Source organism: Stegastes partitus, unplaced genomic scaffold (assembly GCF_000690725.1).
Source record: "Stegastes partitus isolate 25-593 unplaced genomic scaffold, Stegastes_partitus-1.0.2 Scaffold1000, whole genome shotgun sequence".
NCBI classification, from domain to species: domain Eukaryota; kingdom Metazoa; phylum Chordata; class Actinopteri; family Pomacentridae; genus Stegastes; species Stegastes partitus.
In genome coordinates, this window is record NW_007578731.1 from 201,473 (window position 1) to 228,543 (window position 27,071).

At 42.6% G+C, this 27,071-nt stretch overlaps 1 protein-coding gene across 2 annotated transcripts; it reads right to left on the reverse strand.

The window, feature by feature from the left end:
• bin1b (bridging integrator 1b) lies at window positions 1-27,071 on the reverse strand. 2 transcript variants are annotated; one of them, XM_008294848.1, is made up of 18 exons: window positions 26,438-27,071; window positions 15,299-15,379; window positions 15,139-15,193; window positions 13,606-13,700; window positions 12,011-12,106; window positions 11,553-11,660; window positions 10,414-10,506; window positions 8,521-8,606; window positions 8,364-8,439; window positions 8,234-8,289; window positions 8,103-8,147; window positions 6,538-6,580; window positions 5,083-5,229; window positions 3,018-3,038; window positions 2,573-2,809; window positions 2,363-2,416; window positions 2,180-2,281; window positions 1-1,156 (listed from the first exon to the last, which is right to left on the reverse strand). In XM_008294848.1, exons 1-18 carry the CDS (start codon window positions 26,516-26,518, stop codon window positions 1,055-1,057), a joined length of 1,578 nt encoding a protein of 525 aa, XP_008293070.1. In that variant the 5' UTR covers window positions 26,519-27,071; the 3' UTR covers window positions 1-1,054. The 2 variants fall into 2 exon arrangements, with proteins under 2 accessions (XP_008293070.1, XP_008293069.1); XM_008294847.1 differs by lacking the exons at window positions 2,573-2,809; window positions 3,018-3,038; window positions 10,414-10,506 and having other exon boundaries at window positions 26,438-27,046.

Genomic DNA, 27,071 nt, shown 5'->3' on the forward strand with positions numbered 1-27,071 from the left:
TGCTGTTTTATTCAACTTTAATGAGGCTGATTTGATCCAACAGATGGTGCATCAGATACCACACGGACTCATTCCTTATTCATTTATTCCACACAGTGTAAAAATGTCTTTGCATGGGTTTAGCTTTGGTTTCTGTGGTGTGTTTGGTAATGACGGCCGCAGTTACGTCACTAGTACGCCGTCAAAACCTGATTTTCTACTGGGAAAAAAAAAACCCAAAAACTAAAGAAAATCTATCAGCAGAGAGCCAGAATTCAATTCACATGAAAAATGTGTCATAAACGTGGGTAAGTAAGAAATCAGCAGCTGAGTTTGATAGTAAGGTTTAGCTTTTCATCCATCAAAGAAAAGATGAAAAAAAACAAAATAAAACCATATGTGCATTAGAAAATTGAAGCCACACGTCAAGTCATGTCCTCAAAATGGCCGATAATATAAATGAAAGACTACTGTTCCCTTTGAAAACCCTACAAGCCCAACAAACCGTCATAGACTTTGATAATATACCGTTCAGATCGGCGGCGTCCTCCAGGGCTCTATTCTAGGACTCCTGCACTCTCCAGCCATATTTCATAGAGCGACTCCGCCTGGTGTCACAGTGTTTGTTACAAAGTAAATGACAACACGATGAAATGCTTCATGCAAGGAACCGTGAAAAGTTCTCAAAACATAACCGATAACAAAGCACGACATAAAACGTTTCCACATTCATACAGTACATCCGTGACGTAATTATCCGGTTTAAATAGAGCTAACGCACGCTTTGCGTTTTGTTTGACTTCAGCAAAAGTATGACGCAGGAATAACAAAATGAGTTTAATTCTGGGTTTGACTAAAACATGAGACGAGTCGGGCTGGAACCAAATTCTTTGTCATCTTTTGAATAGTTACTAACTGGCACCGTTTTTAACTGTATTTGTATTTCAGCGCACACAACCACGTCGTGACGATCAATTCTGGTGTGCAGGTGGACATGTGATGACTTTTTTTTTCTGTCTCAGATACGTGAGGAGTGATTGAAGCAGAGGGGCACGAACTGTAGGTGGCGCTATTCTCAAACCTTCTGGGTAAAGTTCTCGGGGAAAACACCTTTGGCTGAAGCATCTTTCTTCTGCGCCCAGCTGGACTCCTTCATGCCCATGAGCCAGCCGTCGTCCTGCAGACAGAAAAACAAGCTTCGTTTCAAATATCTTTACATCTACCGAGACATACGAGCAAGCAGCAAGGAAACAGGGTTCAGATGTATATAAAAGTATTGTCTGTGTTTGCTGACCAAGTACTGTAACGTGAACAGAAACCTATTCCCCATTTGAAAAAGAGAAGTTCTTCTTCATTGGATCGAACATCAGAAAATGGACAAAAGTTGCTTTTTCTTCGACAAAAACTCCTCAAAGCCTTGAAATATTCAAATTTTAATGATGTATGACAAACAAAGGCAGCAAATTTTCTCTTTTTCTTGCAAAACTGCTAATTTTTTGCCATTTTTTAAAAGCAAATCCCGCTTAAAAAAACATCAGAAACGATAAATCGACGACCAAAAGCTGCACTTATTATCGTTCAGCGTTAATTATTAACTCTGTTGACTTTATAAACTGTTCCTCTGTGGTATAAAGGTTTAAAGGAGGCTTGACAGAACTTAATGTTGGTCCAAGTAGTTTTTTGGAAAAGCTGTGTCGATTATGAGGTGAGTTTCCACCCACATATAGTTTTCACCAAGTTTCTGACAAAATCTGCCAAATTAAATGCAATGAGCGTTTATTTTTTGTTGTTGTTGTTGTTTTTTTAGGTAAACCAGTGCAAAAGAAGAGGCTGCAGTGAGGAAGGAACTGTAAAAAACAATCATAGACATGATGACAATGTGACTTTTCCACACAGGGTGCATGTTTCATTGTATTTAATTCCATAATATCAGATATATTCGCACATCTGAGGCATGTAAACGATGCCTTGAACTGGACTCAGGGTGTCTTGATATCAGAGTTTCTCGACACAAACACAGAGGCCAAATAAATTCCTGATAATGATAAATTATTGATCTAATCTAACTTAATGTTTATTGTGTGTTTTGCTGCTTTTTAGGAAAATAATTTAAAGTTTATAGGACCAAAGAAGTCCAGTTAGAACAGACAGGAGATTAAGAAAAGAGTTCATCTGGTCGTTAGATTGAAGTTAAACCGACCTGCTCGTCGGGGTTGTCGAAGGCCACGACCAGCACGACGTCTCCGATCTTCAGCTCCAGCTCATCGCCGTCGGTGGCGGCGTAGTCGTGCACCGCTTTCACCTGAAGCCACAACACAAGGTCACACTCATACCTGCTCTGTAGACGAAGGCTCTGAACTGGTGTACTTGTTGAACGTCTCACCTTGTAGAGGAACCCTGGAGGGAGCTCACCCTCGGAGCCGTTGGTCACCGCGCTCTGCAAGAAAGACAAACAGCAAAGTCCGTTTGTGTGATTAAAGAAGTTGAATCAAGACTGACAGGCTCCAGGAGTGGAGCGAAGGAGGAAAGATCACAAAGGCTTTTTGTCGTCGGAGGGATCCTGGACTTTCCCGTCACGTCCATCCAACTCTACCTCGTCATCCTCCCCCCATCCTCCCTGATCCACACCGTCGTCGTCCCAGTTGGCTTCAGAGTACGACTGAGCCGCGTAGCCGCCATCTTGGCTCCAGCCCTCCTGACCCTCAGCGTCGTCCCAGCCGGGCTGAGCGTAGCTCTGGGCGCCGCTGTCGTCGTAATCCCAGCCGCCCTGCGCCTCCTCCGGGTTCTGGTCGTCGGGTTCCGGGTCCTGCTCGGTGGCGCTCTGTTCTCGCTACGAGGGGTTGAGGAGCGTCACGGGAGGTTTGGAGGCGAGGGGGAGGACGAGGGAAGGTCACGAGGGTTGAACAGGGAGTTAAGAAGCCAAAGGAGGAAGGTTTGGACGAACGACAGGAGTTCAGTTTGATAAACGGACAGAAAAGGAGTTTCTAAAGATGATAAAAGAGTCGGTTCTGTCTTTTCAAAGAGATGAACCTTCTTACCCACGAGTCCCATGACGGCGCCTTACGTGGAGCAGTGAGGAAACAAGACAACGAGTGAGACTCAACCAGGTACAAATACGTCCTCATAACATTTACCAAGATCAGACATGAACATATGTGCAGTTTATGTGGAGTCTTTGTGCTTAACGAGGGAAGACTGTTCAGACTTGTAGTGTAAATGTGGGGAGGAAGAGCTAAAAACTTCAGCCTGATCAGCTTATCAGCATCATTCATGCAAAGTGAGGCACACAAAGACATGCGGTGAAGAAATCAGAGGGTTTCCTGACAACACAAACACACACGACTGTGTTTACACGCAGACAAAAACGCAACTTTTTTGGGCATCGGCTTGTGACTAAAAATCATCTTTAAATTTCCTTTTTTCTTGTCAGCTTTAAATCGTAACATTTAAAGATTGTATAATTACAGCTTATACCGGAACATAATCTGCATTTCAGGCGACTAAAAGCCCCAAATTTTAAAAAATAAAATAAAAACTGTTAATCTTGTACTTCAGCCCTGCAGGCGAGTTTGTAAGTTTCACTGGAGTGAAATGAAACCGACTGAAAATGAACCAAATCTCAGCTTCAAATTTGGATTTTTCATCCAAATCACGTTACTCTACATGTCTCTGTTCAAATTTGGCCCAAAACAAACAGTTTGCATCAGATTTAGTTAAAGAAACTTTGATTTATGCGCTGCTCAGCCAGAAGGAAAAGTCAAGACTGATTCACAGAGTGATGAAACTAAAATTTCTCAATATTCAGCTGAACTGCAGGCTGTGTAAAGATTTAAGGCACGGTGAAATAACATAATTTCTAAATAGTTAAATATCTATAGCATGTGCAGCCACATTTTCTCCCAGTGTTGGTGACACCTGAAGACTATGTTTTGACAAATTGATTCAAGCATTTCCCCATTTTTATAAAACAATCAAAGCAAATCAATGTTTATCTTTATTTTTTAATGTCATCTGCGTTCTCTCCACTTCTTGTCATGGTTCTTCTGTTTCCATAGAGGTGCAGGACTTCATGTTGCAGTGAAAAACGAGCTCACAGTGAATCAAAACGGGGTTAAAACTACATGTAAACACAGTCTTCAGCTCTGAAACAAGTCCACCAGCTTGTTGCCTGAACACATCACACCCACCTTGGGAGCTGGTAATGTAACCGGCTGTAAAACCTCCACATCCCAGTCCAGCAGGTTCACCCCTGACCAGGGCTCACACTGCCTCACACACATCCATAACACACACGGGTTAGGAGGGTTTGATTGATCTGAAAACGTCTGCTCTGTAGGTCAACGTGTGAATCAAACATCAAAAACCAAATATTTCAGCAATTTGTTGACGAATGGTGGCTGATATTTATTTTTCCAACTAAACCTATGATATAAATAAGCACGTTTTGGCAAGAACATTAGATATATAACATGTTAAACTTGATTATTAAAGAAAACAAATAAATCTGAGCAGGGTTGGATATGTGGCGTTCCTCAGGGTTCCATCCTCGGTCCTCTTCTTTTTTAACCACTATATGCTCCAACATGCTCAGATTGTGGAAAACACGAAACATTTCTTCACTTTTCACCTCTGACTCTATAACTCCATATGGTTTTGTTCCTTATTTGTTTAACTAAACGTACTGGTGAGGTTCTGTTCTGGTGTTATCCTTCAAATAAACGTATCTGTGGAGAAGCGGCCACAAACTAATAGACTCCAAACACTAGCATAACAACCACAGAACAGAAACTATTATTTTATAGGAATTTAACACAGGATGGTAGCTGAATATTAAAGATGGCAGTGGCCCGAAAACATAAATAACTCTGAGCGAGGTTGGCGATCTGGAGTTCCTCAGGGTTCCATTTTCGGTCCTCTGTTTTTTTTAGACCTCTATGCGCTCCAAGACTCTCAGATTATGGAAAACACAAACAGAACTTCCTCTTTTCTACTGTTGAACGAAACAAACTGGTGAGGTTCTGTTCTAGTGGGATCATTCAAACCAAACTACAGTCACTCTCCAGTTAGCTTTTGTCACGATTAGCTTCGTGCAGTCAGCCTGACCTGTGGCGCTGTGTTAGTCGACTCTGTGTCAGCTTCAGGCACCGAGGCTTCGTCCTCCAGCTGGCCGACACGCTGCTGCCTCTGGTCCGGCGACGGCGTCAGTCTGGGCGGAGGCCGGCTGGGAGGAGGACCGGGCCTCTGCACCACCAGGAGGGTTCAATCAAATCCACACAACACGTACGTGCACGCATGCAAAAGGCGACGAAGCAGACGGACACATGTTAGTACATCAGTGAGGGCATATTAACACCAATATGGAGCTTCAGAGCAGAGTTTCACACATTTTTTAGCCTCCGACCCCAAAAATATCGACAAAAAAACACTTGCCAACTCCCATTTAGCTTTGCAGGAGTGTTCACATAATAACAGACAAAACAACAACAACACAACATGAAGCATTACTTTATAGTAACGTAACACAGGATGGCAGCAGAATACGTCAGTCAAAGTAAGTTTTTTACATTTTGTGACAATTACGGCTCAAATATGCAACTTGTTTTTGTTCTACAATTTTCTTTTTTATCTTGCAACCCCTCCTGTAGAGATCAGGGAATTTCATTTTCTCCTCATTTGAATTATTTGTTTGTATATTCCCAGAGTACACTGCACTTTAATTGACACATAAATCAACATTTAATTCAACTTAACTGAAACTGACAACACTTTAGAACATCATTAAATGATTAAAATGATTTAAAATGCATTCAAAACTATATTTAAAGTGTGCAGTGTCTTCAGCAACATCTTTTATTCATCATTTTTCTCAACTAATGTTCTGTTACTGTCTTGTTTATGTCTTAAATATGACTTTCATGACATGTTTAGGTGACAAATAAATAAAGTTTATTATTCACGGTAAAAACATGAATTTATTTTGTCACGTTTAGCTGCAAACAAGCTAAAAGAATATTGTTTTTAAATATTTTAGTCTCCATTTGCTTTGCCCTCACTGTTAGACTGTAACTCGTCTCAGCGGCGCCCCCTGCTGTGTGGATGTTACACATGAAACAAGCTCCTCATGAACCAAAACGAACAACTTTATCACACAAATGCAGATTTATGAGCTACAAATACGTGACATTGGAAGTTTTAAAGGTTGTTTCGTGATAAATACAAATACAAACCTCATCATGTGGACAGTCAATTACTATTAAAGTGATGAGAAAAACTTTATTTATCCTGAATATATGCAGATTAATTTAATTTAAGTGCATGCAGTTGAACTCCTCAAAAACAGCACAGACTTGAAGAAACTGAAGCCTTGTGCATTAAAATCCAGTAAATATTGTTTTTGTGTCCCATGAATCTGTCACACAGCTATTAATGGTTGTCATAAAACTACAGAAAATGAGCACACTCAAACTCATTTATTCCCTTCAACCTCAGAAATCTCTCCTCGTTTCAGAGCGACACATGTTCAGGGTTTGTACTGGAGCTGCTCGGTGGTGTTGTTACCTTTGGTGCCGAGCTCGCTGATTCGCTGTGGTTGGCGTCCTCACTGAGGAGAGAGAAAACGCAGGGCGTGAGGGTAGAAAAGTACAGACTGTGAAGAACAGAAAGGAAACTCATCATACGTGCAGTTCTCTGCTCCGGCCACACGGGGGCGACAACAAACTGCTGCATCATGTTAAGCACCACAGAGCAACAGCAGGCACATGTAAACACACACAGACTGTCAGGTAGGTGACAAACACACAAGGCTTTAACCTTTTTAACCTTTTTTCTGTCTAAAATTTTATTTTAATTTAATTCCAACTGATTAACAGTTTGCCGTGTTTTTTTTAATATATAATTAGTTGGCTGCAGCTCATAAGATGTGAGAAATTTGATGCTTCTTTGAATATCTTTGAGTTGTTTTAAAGCTCTGCATCATAATCTGGTATTTTAGAGACAAAACCGCAACTAGATTAACGAACAACCTACAAAACAAACCCACAAAAAAATCTCAAGATAAAAAAGCCTCCAAAGTTATCAGCGCGTTTCAAATACAAACACATAGATTAAAAACAACCAGACGGATCTTTAGACGTGCATCGATCGAGTGGAAAGCCGTTAACGGAAATGGAAAACGCACCGCCGGATGCAATCACACATGCAGCGTCTTCAGTCAAAAACACAACGCCTGAGGAGCACGAGGGAGAACATTTCTGCACCTTTACCGGTTCTGAACTGCTTTTATCTTCAGAACAACATTATTTAGCAGCACCTCCGTCTCAAACACTGGCCTTTTGCACACTGATATATTTCTAGAACAGCAAAACTGACGACAAACGCTCTAATAAGCACGTCGGGTGACTCTGCGTCAACAATACATCAAATACCAGAGTTGTTTCTGCAGAAGATGCTGCAGAATGGTTCAGACAGCAGGGCTCTGAGGCGGTGCAGCAACGCTAAGTCGTAAACCTGGAACCTCGAAGTGCTAAACAAAAAGTTTCCATACGCTGTTTAACCAGACGTACAGACTTTTCTTTCTCGCTGTCTGACTTTAAATCAGACTAAAGTTTTCCTGTTTCAGGTCAGTCAGGATCACCAACATTATGTCTGTTTGCTAAACGCCAGAATACTGACAGAGAGAATTCATTCTGAGGCATCAAAACGGTAAAAAAAAAAACGTAAAGAATTGTTTTTGTTTGTGAAAATATCCGGACAAGATTTCAGGTCTAAAAGCTTCCAACATGGTGGAGCTCCATCTGTAGGTGTTTGTTATTATTTAAGTTTAAAGTAAAAGCGATGAAGAGTTCGATCCAGGAGCTACGTAGCGCCCAACGAAGCAACAAAACGGTGACATTAATTATCTCAGCAGGATTCTGGGCAAAAAAAACCCTGAAACCGTAACAACACGTGAGACTCTGTGGTCCTGAAGCTCTCCTCTGATTGGCCAGACAGGCTACGTGGCTTCATATCGTAACTTGAACTTCTGCTCTGTTAGTCTTCAACGTGCACAACAAGCAGCACAGACAGTAAAAGCAGAACCGCCCGACAAGCAGAACGTGGGCTCCTGCCGGCGCTGCAGCCTTTACCTCGTGGCGCCGTCGCCCGTCTTCGCCGCTGCACTTGGAGTTTTTCTGCAGCAGGAGGCGTCATGAAGCACATTACTCTCACTTCCTCTACACTCTGGTTAAAACGTTTCAGAAGCTGCAGCTGCACTTACTTGAGCTGCCGCTGCTCCTCCAGTTTGGTCATGATGTCGTTCAGGTTCTGGCTGAGCTGCGCAGAGGAGAGAGCGGGTTACACGCTGACCGGTTCCGTTCCGTCGGCCGGAGGGGATGGGGTCCACTCACCTTGCTCATTTCTTTGTGGAACTTCTCCTGATGACCTGCCAGGCTCTGGAATGTGTTAACATAGACGCCAACACGTCTGCAACACAAACACAAACAGGGTTTCAAACGTCTGAGCCGGGTCCAGGTGGAGGAGAGCTGCAGCCGGTCTCTGCCCTACCTGTCCCACAGGCCCGGAAGCTCGTCCTGCAACTCCACGTTCAGCTCCTCGAAGATCCTCTGAGCCCGGCCCAGGTCCTCCTCGGCCTGGGTGGGGAAACAACACGTGGTAATACAAGATGGCCGACGGGCAGCGAAGGCGCGAGCACGCGAGCATGCGGACCAACAACCAGGGTTTCATACGGGAGCGACAGCAACGCCGAGGCTGCAGGACTACAAGGAGGACGCACACGGCAGATTGGAGGCGGATCAAATCATCACCAGGCTCGTGATCAGCAGAGGAGTGGACGAGGTGCAAAACAATCACCTGAAACACCTGAAAACCGACCACAGGCTCTGACGTGGGCGCCGCCGAGCACCTGCATGGCATCAATAAGAACACAGAGGAGGCGTCGACGGCACAGAGTCCCACTGAGAAGGTTTATTTCTGTATTTGTGTCACGATGAACCCGTGAACTCTGCTGCTCCTGCAAACGAAGGCTCTACGTTTATAAAGCAGACGATTGGTTCAGTCCGTGGGGTTTTTGGCCTCTTTGTGGTGATTTTGATGTTATTTTTGGGTCACTTTGTATCTCAGTGTATGTTTTTTCAATTTCTTTGTGGTCTTTTTGCATCTTTGCAGCAATTTTGCAACTTCTTACAGTCGTTTTAGTTCTTTTTGTCGTCTTATCGCATCTTTTTGTCGTCATTTTTACTCAGTGTTTTCTTTTTTTCGATCTCTTTGTGGTAATTTTGCACCTCCTTGTCTTTATTTCTTGTCTCGTTTTGCCTCTCTATGTGTTTTTTTCCATCTCTTTGTGGTAATTTTGCGCCTCCTTGTCTTTATTTCTTGTCTCTGTGATCGTTTTGCCTCTGTGTGTGTTTTTTTCCATCTCTTTGTGGTATTTTTGTGTCTCCTTGTGGTCGTTTTCTGTATTTTTGTCGGGATTTTGTGTGTCTTTGTGGTAACTTCCCATATGACTTTGTCTTTGCGACACTTTGCGTCTCTGCTGCAGTTTTACAGCTTTTTACATTCATTTGAGTTGTTTTTGTCGTCTTATCGCATCTTTCTGTGATGATTTTGCCTCTTTGTGGTCTTTTCACCATTTTTTTGGGGGCATTCTGCATCTCTTGGGGATCATTTAACATCTTTTCGTGGTGATTTTGTGCCTCTTTGTGGTGATTTAATCAGTTTTGTGGCCATTTTGCATCTCTTTGGGATCATCTTGTGTCTCTGTGCATCAGTTAAGTAACCTGGCACGTTTGTTTTTGGGGTCATCTCAGTTCTCTTTGTTGTTTTATTTCATCTCTCTGTGGTCATTTTGTGTCTCATTGTGGTCTTACTGCGTCTCTTTATGATTTTTTTTATCTCTTTATGGGCATTTTACAAAACCCTGTGCTTTTTTTGCACCTCTCTTTAGTGATGTCGTGTCTCTTTGGCATCAGTCTGTGTCTCTGTTTCCTCCTCTGTGATCGTTTTGCATCTCTTTGTGGTGATTTTGTGTCTCCTTGTGGTCGTTTCATGTCTGTTGGTGGTCTCTGCGAGTCTCATTGTGGTCTTTGTAAACTGTTCTGTGGTCTTTTCAGCCTTTGTGGCGGTTTTGGACCTCTGCAGTTATTTTCCTTCTCCTTGTGTTGGTTTTGCATCTTTTTTGTGGTAACTTTGCATCTCTTTTTGGTCTTTTCGTGTCATTTGGTGACAGCTTTTTGTCTTCCCAAATCAAAATACGACATATTTTAGTTAATAATCAGACTTTATGGACTGAAACCTGCCACCATGAGCAGACTTTAACACTCCTCTGGGCCTTCTTGGCTTTCTGCGCTGCAAAACAACACAAGCTCACAATGCTGATCACGTGCCGGACCTGCCGGACAGTTTGGGGGGTGAGGAGGGGGAGATGAACCAGAGTGTCACCTGGTTGTAGGAGAGGTTAGTCTGAGCCACCTGGTGGGCCGATATCAAACCCTGAGCCCAGCTGGGAGCCGCCATCTCCAACAGGGCTGCTGGCTAACCACACACACCATGCAGAGAAAGACAGAAGAGACGGAGCAGGAGAGGCAGCGAGACAAAGAGCAAATCAAAACAAATGCAGACATGTGAATCAGCATTTAGTAAATCAGACAAAACAGTTTCAATGAGCTTAACGAAGGTTAATTAGCTGCAAATCAAACTGGTGTTGGTTGTTTGACTTAAGGCGGTATGACTGTCCCTGTAGGTTTCATCATAACCACTAAAAACACTTTAATAGAACAAAAACTTGATCGTAAACGTGTTTATTCAAACTTTTTCTGATTTATAAACTGCATCGTGCTGTAATACTGAATGTATACATACGACAGCTACACAAATATGTAATTAGTTCACTGGATTTAAAACTAAACATGAAGAAAGACGGCATGAGTTCATAGAATCACATGAACGACAGTGAGCTGTGATGATCATGAGTCAATACTTTATTCATGTTTAGTGTTTAAATAATGGAGTAGATTAGCTAATACGGATTTAATGTTAAATAGAAGAATCCCAGTGTTTTATATCGACTTCATCTTTTGTGTACGCGTGTCTTTAATTGTTTAATTGATTTATGATGTCATCAGTGCTGTTAATGGTAAAAGAAAAATATATGAAATAAATATATAAAGTCTTCATTACAACATAGCAGGCCAAAAATAATTATGAAATGAAAAAAATTTCAAATGCAAATTTAAAAGAATGCATGAGAGGGTCATTTACTGAAAATAATTTAAGAGCAGCGTAAGAAGTGGGATTTTTTAAAGATTTTTAAAAATTATTATTTTATTATTTGCAGACTTTTAATTTTTATTCTTTAATCCCTAAATCCAGAGTATTTTTCTCTCTTAAAAAAATATTCAGATCACACCAGCAGCTGAACACAGAATAAAACAAAAGGTGGTATGAACTGTTTCATACCGCCTTAAATCAAAAAACTAATCCAAACTGTGCCTTTTAAACTCTGACATGCTCAAACACACACACACACCAGCTGCCACACACACACACACACACACACACACACTCTTGCTGGCGGTTACCTTGGCGATCTTTGCCTCGTCCTTCTTCTTGCCTTTCTGTAAGGAGGCGAAGTGATGCCGGGCGCTGTCGAAGTCCACCATCTTCCTGTCGCGCTTCGCTATGCGAGCCTGAAATAAACACACAAGAATTATCACTTAAACATCCTTCATGCTGTATTATTCTGCACAAATTAAACAATCCCGTTAGTTTTTATTTATTTGCACCATTTAAGCAGAACATCAGCGAAACTATAAAGTGAGTTTTATTACAAAATGTGAAAAAACCTTAAAGTGTTGCAGTTAAAAACACAAAAACCAGCAAATATTCACATTTTAAAAGCTGCTTCCAGACAATATAACATTTTCTCAGATCATTTAAATACAACCTGTGATTTGCACACCCCTAGAGTCACTCTCGTTTAAGCGCTTTTATTTTGAAAAACCGACCCGGTGTTCAGGTTAATGTGAAGCCCACGCACCTTGATGTCAGGAAACTGAGTCAGGTACGTGTCCATGGAGGCCAGGGATTTGTCCGTGACGTTCTGGTGGTAGTCCAGCCACAGAGTGTCGGTGTCCTGGAGCAACACAACAGCGTTTACGGGACGACAACGTTCAGATAAAACCTCTTAAAGCTGTCGTGTTTTCACACTGCCAGGCTGCTTCCATGGACGAAGAGTAGAAAACGACTCTTTGGGGTCATTATTTGTGCCTTTCTGGTCATGTTGCTTCCATTTCTGGTTGTTTTTGTCTCTTTGTGGTGATTTGTACGTCTTTTTCTGGTCATTCTATGTCTGTTAATGGTCATTTGCTTCTCTTTGTGGTCGTTGTTTGTATCTTTGTGGTTGTTTTGTGTCTCTTTGTGGTCGTTATTTGTGTCTTTGTGGTTGTTTTGTGTTTCTTTGTGGTTGTTATTTGTATCTTTGTGGTTGCTTTGTGTCTCTTCAGGGTCATAATTTGTATCTTTGTGGTTGCTTTGTGTCTCTTCAGGGTCATAATTTGTATCTTTGTGGTTGCTTTGTGTCTCTTCAGGGTCATAATTTGTATCTTTGTGGTTGTTTTGTGTCTCTTTACGGTCGTTATTTGTGTCTTTCTGATCATGTTGCTTCTATTTCTGGTAGTTTCTTGTCTCTTTGAGGTAATTTTTCTGGTCATTCTATGTCTGTTTATGGTCCTTTGCTTCTCTTTGTGGTCATTGTGTGTGTCTGTGGTCACGTAGCGTCTCTGTCTGGTCATTGTGTGTCCACCTGTGGTCGCTTTGTGTCTCTTTATAGTCAGTATCTATGTCTTTGTGGCCATTTTTAGCGTCCTTGTGGTCTTGTTGCGTCTCTATCTGGTCATTGTGTGTCTCTGTGGTCACTTCACGACTGTCTTTTTGGTCATTTTGCATTTCTTTCCCCTTTTGCGTCTCTTTCTTGTCATTTTTTTTGTATCTTCTGTTAGTTTTGTGCATGACGTGAATATAAAAGCCAAGTTTAGGAGCATTACTGACTCCTACAGCAGCCTCCTGTCTTCACTTGTACCCGCCTGAAGCTGTCCTCTGTACATGAAGCCACTGTTGGTGCTTTTCTCTCTTCATAACGTCCAATCGTTTGTTTTTGCTCTGGCAGAGTGAAAAGAACATTCCTACAGTACGGTGAGCTACAGGATCTGCTCTAGAACTGATCGTCTACTTGGTCTGATCTGCACCAGTGTGTCCCTCCACGAGAACCAAGACCAAGAGCAGCATCAGACGGAGAGCCACGGCAGATGTTTGGCGCTTTTCATAATCTTTCAGAGCCAATATAATCGCCAATCAAATCATGTTCTCTACGTCTGTGCGGCCCGTCCTGAGCCGATCCGTGGGACACACCGGACACGTTCTCTGCCTTTTACCTCCAAGTTATAGTCCAACTCCTTCTCTATCATCTCCTTCAGAGAGGAAGGAGAGAAGCATGCAGGTCAGGAAAACAAAGAGTGTTAGCAGCGAGGAAAAGACGGAGACTGAGACACAAGAAGAATGTTTTAAACGAGCACAACGGTGAGCGACAGAGAAGACGGTGGAGGTGGAGGACAGGAAGCCACGGCGCCGCCTCACCTCTGCCATGGCGTCCATCTCCTCTTTGCCAAACCAGTCGGGTTCGTACATTTCAGCCAGACAGTCCTGCAGCCGCCGCGAGGCGTCGTGCATCGCTGCAACACAGACACACAACAACACAGGAGGTGAGCAGTCGAAGGTCGAGACCGATTAACGTCCAGACAGAAATGTGGTGGTTTGATCTCCACGACGCTGACCGTGTCCCTGCTGCCGTGATTTGTCTGCCTGTGGATTATGTTTTCTGCACTTTCTTGGTGGTTGTTGTTTGTCTCTCTGCGGCCATGTTGGCTCTTTGTAGTTCATGTGCATCCTTCTCTGCTGTTGTGGCTCCTTGTTGGTCATTTTGCATCGATTTCTAGTTCGTCTCTGTTTCTGTGCAGCGTTCACATCTGACACTATTTTGTGCCTTTTGTGGGAATTTCTGATCTTTCTGTGGTCGTTTTGCGTCTCTTTCAGGTTCTCTCGTGTCTCTCTGGTCATTTTGGGTCTCTTCCTCATTGTTTTGTATTTGTTTTCACATCGTTTTGTGTCTCTTTGTGGTCATTTTTCATCTATTTTTGCTAACTTTGTCTCCTACCGATTGTTTTCTGTCTATCTTTGTTTTATGTCACTGTCTGGTTGTTTTGTTTCTATGTCTAATCATCTTGTGTCTCTTTGTGTTCATTTTTCATGTATTTTTGCTGATTTTGTTTCTCTTCCTGGTTGTTTTGTGTGTCTTTATGGTGGTTTTGTGTCTCTTGTGGGTCGTCTTACGTCTCTGTGCGGTCATTTGCGTGTTGTTGTCATTGTGCATCTCTTTCTGTCGTTTTGCGTTGCTTTCCGCGTCTTTTGTGTTTCTTTCTCGACATTTTCTGACTCTTTCTGGTTGTTTTGTGACTCTTTGTGGTCATTTTCTATCTATTTTTGCTAATTTTGTCTCTTTCCGATTGTTTTCCGTCTCTTTCAGGTCATCTTGTGTCTCTTCTTCATCATTTTGTGTCTTTTTGTGTTAATTTTTCACGTATTTTTGCTCATTTTGTTTCTCTTCCTGGTTGTTTTATGTGTCTTTATGGTGGTTTTGAGTCTCTTGCGGGTCGTCTTACGTCTCTGTGTTGTCATCTGCGTGATGTTTTGTGTCTCTTTTTCATCATTTTGTGTCTTTTAATCTTTATTTTGTGTCACTATCTGGTTGTTTTGCTCCATTTCTGATCGTCTTGTGTCTCTTTGTGGTCGTTTTCCATCTATTCTTTCTAATTTTGCCTCTCTCTGGTCGTTTTGTGTCTCTTTGTCGACATTTTCTGACTCTCTCTGGTTGCTTTGCATCTCTTTGTGGTCGTTTTGTGTCTCCTTGTGCACGTTTGCATGTTTTTTTTTTTGTCAGTTTGCGTCACTTTTTAAGTACTTTCCATCTCTCTGTAGTCAACTTGTGTTTCTATTTGGTCATCTCGTGTCCACTCCCAGTGAGTTTCCATCCGTTTGTGGTCTTTTTGTGTCTCTTTAGAGCAGTTTTTTGTCTCCTTTTATGGTTGAGATCCAGCTAATATGTCCACTTACTTTTCACTGCTACCAGGTAGGCTTTCAGGTCTTTCTGCAGCTTGGTGCCCTCTGTCTGAAACAGCAAACACAGCGATGGAGGACGGAGTTATTAAAACACTACAGTCAATCACTGCAGCATCACAGACTGTTTTGTGGACTTGAACGTTTGGCCGCTGACCATCTGCTTGTTGAAGTTGGCCACCATCTCCTCAAACGCGACGTCTCTGGTCTCGTCCGCTTTGCCGAGTTTCTGCAAGACCTGCGGAGAAAAGAGAAGAAGTGTGCGATCGATTCACGTCTCGCTTCATTCCTGCCACTTTGTTCGGATCTATAACCGGAGGCATGCTTCTGTCTATTTTCAGGCCTGTCAAAGCCACATGTCAACGTCTGCGGTTCGCGCCAGCTGCACGTGGACGTCACCGGCTTTATGAGGACCAGTCTGAGTTTTACACCTTCTGACTGTGTGAAAGACTCGTTCAGGAGGTTTAGATTCAAAGGACCGAAGGAGTTCATTTCCACAAAAACCCCGAAGAAGACACAGAACAACTCCCGAGATTAGAAATAAACCATAAAAGGACAAAAACAGACCAAAAAAAAAGAAAAATGAACACAAATAGGTGCAGAATGACAAAAAAAAAAACTAAATCAACTAAAACAAGACACTAAATGAGCATAAACTGATGCACAAACAAACCGAAAGATTGCACAGAGACACAAAATGAGAGCAACAGATGCAAAACTGCAAAGAGACAATCGAACAAAAAAGGTCGACAAAACAAAACAACCAAAAAGAAACACAAAATGACCAAAAGAAGACACAGAACCACTGCAAATAGAGGCAGGATTCCTGTAAAGTGACACGAGATGAGCAGAAAAAGATGCAAACCGACCACAATAAGACTGAATTAACTAAAAACAGCCACAGAAGGAACACAAACGGGTGCAAAACGACGACAAAAAGACTAAAAGGGGGACGTAATATTAGCACAACTATGGTCAAACCCACGACTAATGGAGACAAAACAACCACAAAAAGACGCAGAACTAACCAGAAAGTGACACGAAGCGATCGCAAAAGAGTTTCACCGACAACAAGTCAGCGTCTGATAAAGCGTCAGTGATCAAAGTCGAGGTAAAGATGGATTTGTATCATCAGTTTTTGGATGTGAGACTCTTTTAGGAGCGAGCTGGGTTCACCTGAGCTCCGGCCTTTTCTTAATTTGGATAAAAAGTCAGCACGAGGAGGTCAAAGCTCAAAGTGTCTCTGACCTGATGACACGAGTAAAGCGACACTGAAGAGGCGTTCGGCTCGACTTCCAGAAATATTTAAAGCTTTCAACACATTTTAAAGTCACGTCAGGCCCAGAGCGCCCCATCACGTTAACTCCTGAGGTGATCCAACAGGTCTGAAGAAGGTTTAGGCGAGTCTTAATATACAAACAACAATGCAAAAAACAAAAAAAAACCCAGAGGAAATGAAGCTATGAGAGCATAAAAAAAAGATGCAAGACCACAAAAAGGAAGAAAAACTAGGATTTAAAAAAGAAAAAGTAAAAATACCACAATGAGATTCCAAATGACGACAAAGAGACACAATACGAACACTGAGAGACATAAAACCGACACAAAGAGACTCAAAACAACCACAAAAAGACACAAAACCACAACAGAAAGACATAAAACTCAAAAACAAGCAAATGCTGTGAAAAAAATGCCACTTCTAAGTTTCTCAGAGCTGCTTCTTAAAGATTTCAGTTAAAATGTCGACCTCATAACAAAACCAAATTATCTATGTATACATATATCAGTAATAACACACTGAGTTTCTGATATAAACATTTTTTGTTTGTTGGTTTGAGGCTCTTTTTTGGAGTTTTATTTTTAAATAACAATTTAAAAAAACATTCTATGTTAATTTTTATGTCTTTCTATTATTATTATTATTATTATTATTATTATTATTATTATTATTATTATTAATGGATTTGTTGATGTCTTATTTTTATTCTTTAGATACTTTATTTGGTTTTTGCTATTTTACTAATTATTTTAAAATATTTTTGCTTATTTTTAAATCATATACATCCTTATATTTTTTTCTAATTTTCTACCTTCATAGTCTCTGTAATTATTCCATTTAAAAATATATATATATTCCAGTTTTTTTCCTGGATAATTAATTATGTTTTTGGTTTATATCTTTTGATTTTTTTTCCCGCTTATTTTTTATTTTTCATTAGGATTTTCCAGACTCCTTTTTTTTTCTTTTTTAATTCTCTAAATTGTAAAGATTCATTCATTTTCTTTTTATTATTATATATTTTTTAAAATGCATTTTGTGATTATACATTATCTTCTTTTTGTTTGTGATTTTTATATTTTTTTTTTAAAAGTTGCTTTTCATTTGAATTTAGTCACTTTGCTGAATTTTATTTCTACAAGAGCAGAAGTTCGATCAGTCCCATTTGTTCTGTTGGGATAAAACACTGAAATGAGCTTTGAGTGATTCCACCTGTGAGCTGACAGGAGGGAAAAAACGGAGGCATGGCTGTGTTTCTTTTGTCCAACAAGGTCAGCAGCTAATCTGATCAGATGACTGCAGCGCCTCCAGCACCACCTGCCGCCCTAATCCTGTGACGGATACACAACCCGGCCGGGGACTTCCCCACCGCCGGCCCTTCATGGGCCTCACAGGAAGCAGGCGTCGCACAAATGCCTAAAAATCACACACAGCTGCCGAAGCGTCGGCGTCAGAGTCGCCCAGGTGCGTCCAGGTGACGACTGAAAGTGTCCAATCGCAAAAGGTGGAAGAGTGCGACGGCGGTGTCGGGTTTCAGGTCCCCGAAAATACCCCCGGAGCTCACACACGGGGCAGTTTGTGGGGTATTAACGGGATAAATATAGAGCCAGCCTCCCGTTGAGCCCCGCCCACGGCAGCGAGGCATGCTGGGAGGACGGGACAGGTGTTCGGGCCCAGCAGGTCCAACAAACTGATCTTAGAGAGCTGAATGAAATAAAGCGGGTCATCAAACCCGCCTCCACTCCTCCACCTTCTGTGAGGATGTTTTATTCTGAAAGCTTCAGGCGCGTGAGATGTTTTTAGATGTGAAGCGTTTTGTTTGTTGTTTGATTCAACCAGGATGTGCTTCTGAGTGTCGACTCTAAACGTTGTCTAAAAGTCATTCCCCTCGTGAGGTTTTCAGCTTTTTAATGACACATAACCAGCAGCGAGTCATCTGGTCGATAAAACAACAGACAAACTGCCACAACGTCCCACAATATTCTCATAGTTTGCATTTCTGCATGTCTGAGAGAGAAATAAAGCCCATGACAGCAGATGTTTGACTGCACAGATGCACTAAAGATTTCCAGAAAGTCGTTTGAATTCTGCTGGAAAAGCTGCGGCTCAGTTCTAAACTCATAAAGTGTTGATGAACACATGAGTTTGTTTGGTTTAAAGCCGAGTTTATCACCAATATTTAGTCTGTATTCGTTATAAATTAGCACCAAATGACACATGATCAGACTGGTGGTGTTTAAAATGCAGCAGTGAGACATTTGGTTGATTAAATATCTGGTATTTTTTATTTAAACTGCCACAACGTCCCAGAATGTTTTCATATAATTTACATTTCTGTGTAAAACCCATGACAGCAGATGTTTGACTGCACAGATGCATTCATTTGTGACAAATTTCTATAAAGAATTTGGCTTGAAGGAGGCATGAAGACCAAACTGTGGATGAATATTTAGTTTGTATTGGTTGTAAACTGGTTCCAGACAGAACGGTTCAGGTGAGGCCGGCGGCGGCGGCGACGCCTTCAGGTGCCTCTCGGCGTCGGGGGGTCCTGCCTCTTCACCGGCTGCTCTCTAAAGGGCAGCTCATCCAGATTCCTCCCAGGGGGGGAATTTTCCCAGCATGCTCGGCGGCACAGCTGACTGGGTGACATTACATCACTATGACGACCGCGGCGGCGCCCAGCAGAGGCTCGGGATTACCGCGGCAGCTGGTCCGAGTCGGAGTAAAGGGAATAACAAGGAACTGAGTCAGATAGCAGGTCCAGTTGGACGGCTGCAGGTCGTCCACGTACGGTAAATAGAAGCTGATGAGTCGTCTGACAGCGTCATGATGCTGCTGCTTCATTTGCTTTCTGGTATTTTTTCAGGTCTAAGGTCACGTTCACACGGAGCAGGAACAGTTCAACGGGTCTTTGGTTTGAAGCTACGAGTCACCAAAAACCATCACGTCAGTGGAGACTTGGAGGAACTCGTGTAGACGGGAGGAGACGTCACAGCGTGCGACTGAAGCGTCATCAGCGTGCGGCCATGTTTACCGTTCAGCTGCTGTGACAGATGGACGCTGTTTTACTTGTTCTGTCCTCTAGCGCCACCTTCAGGAGCAGCTCCACTTCTCTGTCAGTCCAAACAAACAACCCTCGCGCCGTTATCGCTGAAGGAAGTCATTCGTGCCATTCGTTGTTTTTTCCAGGACTCTGATTGGCTAGCATATGCTTCTCGCTACACTGCCCCCTACAGGTCTGGCAGCTCACAGCAGCTCTTAAGCGAGTTTGTGTAAACGAAGATTTTTTTGGAAACGTAGATCCGTTTTTTTGTAAAGACCCGGCTACGTGTAGCCGTGGCCCAAATCTCCTCCAGTTTATTTACAGCAGGTCCGGCTGGATGCATTCACAGTAAAATCATAACCTGAGGGTTCTACGGCTGTGTTTTAGTCGCACAAACAGCTAAGTTAAGCCTCGACGTGGAGAGACGACCACGTTTGTGGGGGTTAAAGCTGAACAAGCTGCTGCTTTACATTAATTCCTCAGACTGGGCTGTGATCCAAGATGGCGGCGCGGTGCTCCCGACTGTTCAGCAGCTCTGTTGTATGTAGTGACCAGTCGCCAAATTCTTTTTAAATTAATTTGATTTGCTTTTTATTGGAGAGTAATCCGTATTGCTGCTGATGACAACATCACACGGCTGCTGCTCCTGGTTGTCTGAATTGAAGGTTCTGGTCCGAGTCGTCCTTCCACCACAGCTCAGCAGCAACTACAACTAAGACCAGAATGATAATCCTGACTATTTCAGATCTATATTGTTCATTTAAATGTCGGTAAAAGATAATTTATTGCGCTTTGCATGAACACAATCCCTGCTGACGTCTCTGCATGAGCAACAGGACTGAACACGTCAACATCACTGGAATATGACGTAATAATTAATAACTTGTCAGCTTCAGCGTCTGTAATACTTCCTCACCATGTGTGACTCTCATTGCAGCCGTTTGATTACATTGTGCAACATTTAAGTAATGCATCACCAACATTTCATTTCTCTGGTGCTATTCTCGCCTTGTTTTATGTCAGTAATGAATTATATTTTATTCTCACGTCAGGTTGTTTCTGAGCGAGAAGTTTTATCTGAATCAAGTCCAATTTGTGCTTGTAGCCTGATCTGCTGCCCCTAGTGGCCATCAGTACATAAACCACCTTTAACCGTCTAACAAGAGCGCGTATCGATTACGAGTCGTAACCTTTAACGAGCTCCGTAAATCTGACTGGCGGGTGAGTCTGAGCATGCTCAGTGCGGCACGATTTTGACAAACGGTTCGATGTCACGGTATGATTTCTTTTTCTCGACGGCGGAGCGTGAAGGATCCGGAGGAGGTGTTGGGTGGAGGTGGAGGGCAGCGTGCCAGCAGACGGACAGCTGAAGCCGCCTCCTCCCCTCCTCCTCCTCCTCCGTGGGGAAGATGATACCCTGACCTTCCTCCCTGCTCCCAGCTCAAGGACTCGCCTCGGCGCTGGTCAGAAAACGCTGCCCACGTCCCCCACGGTCCGACTCGTTTCTCAACACGGTCGCTTTAATCTGAAACGTGGAGAGATTCTGCTTTATTGTACCGGCGTGAGCTCACAGTTTCCTTAAATTACTAAATATTTCCAACAATCTGGAGCTAATCACACAAAAAAATGGAAGCAAGTGGTTTTATATTTGAAAAACCGACGCTGATATCCTTTTGTTTTCCAGTAAGAAAAAGAACTTTTAAGCTTAAAGTTTGTGTTTCAAACTGAGCTACAAGAAAGAGGAGATGCGTTTCACTGATTTTGATCTCAGACGTGAGCAGATAACGAGGCCTTTCTGCTTCAGCGCCGCATTATTTCAGCTTCCTTCAGATTTGCAGTAAATTACAAGATGTTTCCGACAAAGTCCTGCACAGCTGGGAGCCTATAATGCAGGAAATGTGGGAAAAAAGTGTCGTATTTGAAGTTAGAGGGAAAAAAACTGACCGTCTTTAGTAAACTGGACTTGATAGCGACTAGCTTCGAGGAAAAAAGGCTCCTGAACCTCGTCGTTCTGTGTTTTAATCGGACCAACAGATAAACCAAAGCCATGCTGATCCTGTAGAGGATTTTCACAGATCTGGCCTGTAGGAAATGTGACTCAGCGTCAGTTTATGAACTATTTCCCACTTTTTTAAATAAATCAATTTCTACTTTTTCCTTAAATACTTCAACGCGACAAGTTCAAGTCTCTTTTTTCCCGTACAATCTGGCATTTCCTAGAGGATTTTCTTATCATTTACAGCTTAATTCCACCAATGTTGGGGGAGATTTATGACATTTAAGAACATAATTAAAACATTTTCCTGACAAGCCACCAACCAAACCAAAACGAAACACACCATCCACAATAAAGGCCACAAATCCCTCCAAATAAAAACCCCTGTTATGATTTAAGAGAAGATCCTGATTTCCTCACTGCCTCTAGCTTCTGTGGCTCTTTTTTAAACTAAGTACAACTTTCCTTCCTTTCCTTTCAGTCATGTCTGTAGCTGGTCAACATTCCTCCCAGAGTGCTGCTCCAGTCCTGATCTGGTTCTGCTCCTTCAGGGATCGTCATCTGGCTTCGCCCCACATCCCAGAGTCCACTGCTGCTATAAAAGCATTAAGACGTGAGGAACGTGGGACAGTATTTCATTCAGCAGCGAGCTACAGTGGCAGCAGCTGCTATTTAGAGTCCATTCAAAAGCTCGGAAGCGATCGGATGTTTAATGTTTGAAGCGTTCACGGCGAGCGTCGCACACGTCACACCTGCACTTTGGACAACACTGTTGGGACATGTTGAGCCTCTTCACAGTTGGTCTGTCATCATTTTGTGCCTTCTTCTACCTCTGTCACACCTCTTTGCTGCCATTGTTACTCACTTTGTCGTACATCTCTCTGTGATAATGTGACTAACTTCCCAAGCAGAACAGACACCGTGAGGCCTCTGAGTCGAGGCTCAGTCGGTCCATCGGTAATCCTCTGACGGCCTCAGCTGCACCTGGAGCTCACAGCTGATCAGTGAAAGCAGACACGCTGCTGAGCTGAGGTGCTGATCAAGGTAAACATCGTACCTGTTTGGCATTAGCATGGCGGCGTGCTAACAGCTATACTTCCATTGTTTTTTTCCCCCAATTTAGAGAAAATCCAGAAAGTCAGCGCCTGGTTCCATCCACTGCTCTGCTAAGAACATGAAGTTATCGTCAAATAAACAACAACGATTCTCTAACTGATGCCGTTAAGAAGAAGAAGAAGAAGCAGAACAGAGGACGTCGACTAAAGAAGCCCAGCTGATGGTAAAGACATTCACATAACTACTGAAGAATATAACAGACAAGTTCGCTGCTGTTGGTCATCACTATCTGTAAAGTTCACACGTGACTTTTTGGCCACGACTACAACTTCCTCGACACGCTAGCTTGGACCATAGACGATATAAAAGATGGACGTAGCAACCAGCCCTGAAAAATGAAGCCAACCCGGAAGTGTCAGAAACCTGCAACATCACTACGTCCACTAGCTGCTGGCTCCACAAAGCCCTGGCTCCCATAGACCAATCTGAAAATAAATCAATACTGAATTTTAAAAAAATCATCAACATTTTGCGGGGCAAGGGGCGTGGCTGGCTTGATTGACAGTCTGCAGCGACCATACAGATGAACCGAGCAGAAGTCGGTAAATGTGGGCGGGGCAGAGAGGGCCCGCCTCTCAATCCGTCTGACCAATCGCTGCTCCTATGGCTCCGCCCCCCTCCATCGATTTCTGCGTCACTGGCTCCAAAAATCCAAGATGTCAACCAGGAAGTAGCAAAACCCTGGCTTCATTTCAACCAACGGGTGACGTCACGGTAGCTACGTCCATCTGTTATACAGTCTATGGTTTGGACTCAATGATCAGTAAACACCAGATAAGTCAGACTTAAAGTCGTCTGTTGGTCCTGCTGCCAAAAATACTGGATTGATCCTGAAGGCGCTCATTTCCTCCGACACACACGTCTGAGGTTTTTATTTACTTCTCATCTCTCCGGTTGAAGCTAAACCGATACGACGTCTTCTTCATCTCAGCCAAGCGTATAAATAATTTCTTTTCAAGTGCAAACGACCGACATGCATGAAAACTGGTGGATGGAGGCAACCCTGACGTTGGAGTTTATCTCCAAACACATAAATAAAGATGAAAAAAAGCCCCACTTCATTCTGTTTCCAGCTTTATGCTAAGCTAAGCTAACCACGTCACGCAACGCTACGCCTCACGTCTGGATTTTTAAGCTTTACGAACAACTTCAATGTAATTTTTCCTCATTTGTCGCGAGAAAATCAAACTTTTCAGGCTCAAATGAGACAAAAATCACATTTCAGAGGCAGATAACCACCAGAAGCTACAGCTGTGGGCTTTAATGGAAACACAAGCAGCAGAAAGACAAAAAAAAAAAACCCTTCATCAATGAGTGTTTTAAAGGTGAAGCGTCTGACTGACTGACTGACTGACTGACAGCACTCCTGGTGTGGCTCTGGGGTGATTAGAGGGTAAAACCTCGGCAGGCTTAAGCAGCAGCAGTGATTAGGACAATAATAACTCGCCGCTGAACGCACGCTGTTGATCGGGTTTCATTTGGACACTTTCGGGGTTATTTTTTCCTTCTTTCTTTTCCTTTCTCACTTCTCCAATTCTCGCGAAAGCACTAAAAAAAAGTCCCCAAACCGTAGGAGGACGTTACTACCAGTAACCCTGCTGTGGGTTCACGAGAACGTCTCACCGCTTCAGAGAACGCTTTGAACTACTGGGGATCCATTCAACTTCAACATGTTTGATACGCTCGCAAAACATCCGTCTGACTTTAAATTGACAATAATGTAGAATTTGTCCTAATTATCAATCTAAGGTGTCATTTCAGGAGGAAAAAAGCCGCTTTAATGCACAAATCAAGAGCCATCGTTGCTATTTTTTAAGGCGTTGATGCTAAATTCGGGCTCAGTTGATGGAATAATAATGGGTTGTAATATGTAAAGGAGTCCAGGTGACTTTTATTTATGTATTAATGAGGTTTTGGGGGTAAAAAAATACCAAACAGCGTCAAAGAAACCCCTGAATTAAGGCTCCTTTAAGGTAAAAGCCAAAGCAAATAGATAGTTTTCATGTTATTTTATCTACTTTAGAGGATTTTACATCTTAAACGGAGCCAACAACACATTAAAAGTCCATTCGAATCGTTAATTAGTACATTAAATAACTTAAAAAGGGAAAATATAAAGTGTTTTAGGTTCAAGCTTCGTGTCACTACAGTGATTTCCACATGAAACTTCAAATATTCGACAAATTCTTTATCATAAGTTTATAATTTTACATCAAAAATCCAGTTATTTGCTTTAAACGATGCCCATAGCAGCCTCGTTTACAACCATCTCTGGAGTCGTGATCTTAATTAAAGAACTTGGAGTCGTTTAAGGTTGATCTTAATGGACGGTTCTGTTTTAAAAGCCTTGAGCTCATTTGGTGGATCAGTAAATTCCAGTTGGTGAATTATCCCATTAAAACATCCTGTTTGTCCTTAAAAGGCAGATTTAAGCCATTCTGAGGTAAAACACTTCCTTAAACGTTAGTCTCTTTGTTGATATAATTGAAAGCTGTAATGATCCGACTATGAATGAACCCTCCAGAGATGAATAAAGTACTTGAAGGATTAATTAATTCGTTGATACTAAATAAAAGCATTTCGGTGATTAAAACCTGAATTTGACCTTTAACTCCTTTAAAATCTACTGAAACTACCTTTAAATGCAAGACTTCCATACTTTTTTAAAATTTGCCCCTAAAACCCCGACTGAACTGCCCCGTAGCCAACTTTAAAGTACCTTCATATATTACAACAAGCCATTAAATATTGCATTAAAATGTCACCGTCATTCTTAAAAAGCTCATTTAAAATACTTCAGGGTAAAACACATGATTTTTCTCGTCATTTTAAGGACCTTAAATGATATTTTTTAACGTTTTATCGTGTGCTGACGGGGAATTGCCCCTTTGAGGGATCAATAAAGTGACTGAATCATGAATTATTTGACTGATATTTGGCAAAACCGGTTGTTTAAGTAATTTCAGTGAATGAAAACAGCCCAAAACCACGACAACAAACGTTAAATCCACTAGAAATACTTTGATATGCAGCAAACTATTGACTGTTCACCTCAAGTGAAGAACTTAGAGCCTTATGAGGAGGACTTTAATGGACGAATGAGGCTTTACCTCTCAGAGCACCCCGAATCAGAGCCTAAAATCCATTAAAAGCAACTTGTTTTTGCATAATTTGGTGTATTTTGAGGCAAAACTAATGACTTTTTACTTGATTTCAAGGATCCTAAATGATATTTTGTTGCGTGCCGACTGAGGGACAAATAAAATAACTATCTGACAACAAACTTTCATGTAAGTGATGCAAACAAACCCCAAAACCAAGAAACACACACCTGTGTCAGGCCTCCAGCCCCTAAAACCCACCGGGAAAGCTTTGACATGCAGCAGCTCACTGAGTTTTCACAGAGTTCAGCATTTTAAGGTTGAAATAACGACGCGCTTTGAGATTTCTTCGGCTTAATTCAACCACAAAACCATTTTGAAACACCTTCTTATGCTGCAAGTCATCAGTTAAACCATAAAACCGAGTTAGAAGTGTGACAATGGGACGCTTCAGCTACAGTTTCAGATGTTATTAATAGTTTTTTAAAGGCCTTACTCTTTAGAAACAGCTCTGCGTTCAGCGCTGCTTTGGAGCTTTTACGCAGACGTGTCATTTGAAGGCGGATTGTCATTTTAAGCCCCAGTAAAATATGTATGTACAGTGCGTTAACTCTCCCGTTACCTGCCTCGGTTACAGCGGCGCGTTAACGGGAGAAGCGCCGGTATTTGAAGGCACAAAGTTGAGGGATCCAGTTTCACAGTAGGACACTGTGTCCCGCTGCCATGCGAGCCGCCGCCGGTGACAGGCGGACCACTCTCACCTTCTCCTGCGCCCTGGTGAGCCTCTTCTGGACGTTGATGGCCAGCTTCCCGGCGGTGACCCCTTTCCCTATCTCGGCCATGTCACGCAGCTCCCCGGCGGTGTCAGGACCAGCGAAGACGGAGGAGAGGAGAGGGAGAAATGTCGCTGAAGGAGAGCCTCCTCTGGATGCCGACGGTGCGTAAAACCCCTCCGGAGGGCGACCTGCGCGTAACTCTAATCCCGTTGACAGCTTCTTAAAGGTGCAATGCGTAATTTAATCCGGTTTGTGTGTGACAAAAACAACCAAAACAATAAAAAAGCGGGTGCAGTTTGGCGGACGGAGCAGAGGGACAGATCCAGGTAGCGTCCTGGTCTCGGCTCTTACTGTTAATTGATGGAGACTTGAGCTGGATATGGAGAGATATTAGGTTTCCTCCTCAGTCACCCTCTTAAAGGCGCAGCAGGTTGTTATTATTAGCCGACAACTGTTGCATGCGTGTGGCTGCCTTTACGCACGGCCTTATTTATGCGCACAGAGCTGCTTCCTGGGACGTGGGGGTCTAAATCAGTCCTCGTCCTCCCCCCAAGAGGCGCAACATTCATCAGCGGCAGGAAAAGACTGACTCACACTCAGCAGAGCACACCTGCTGCTC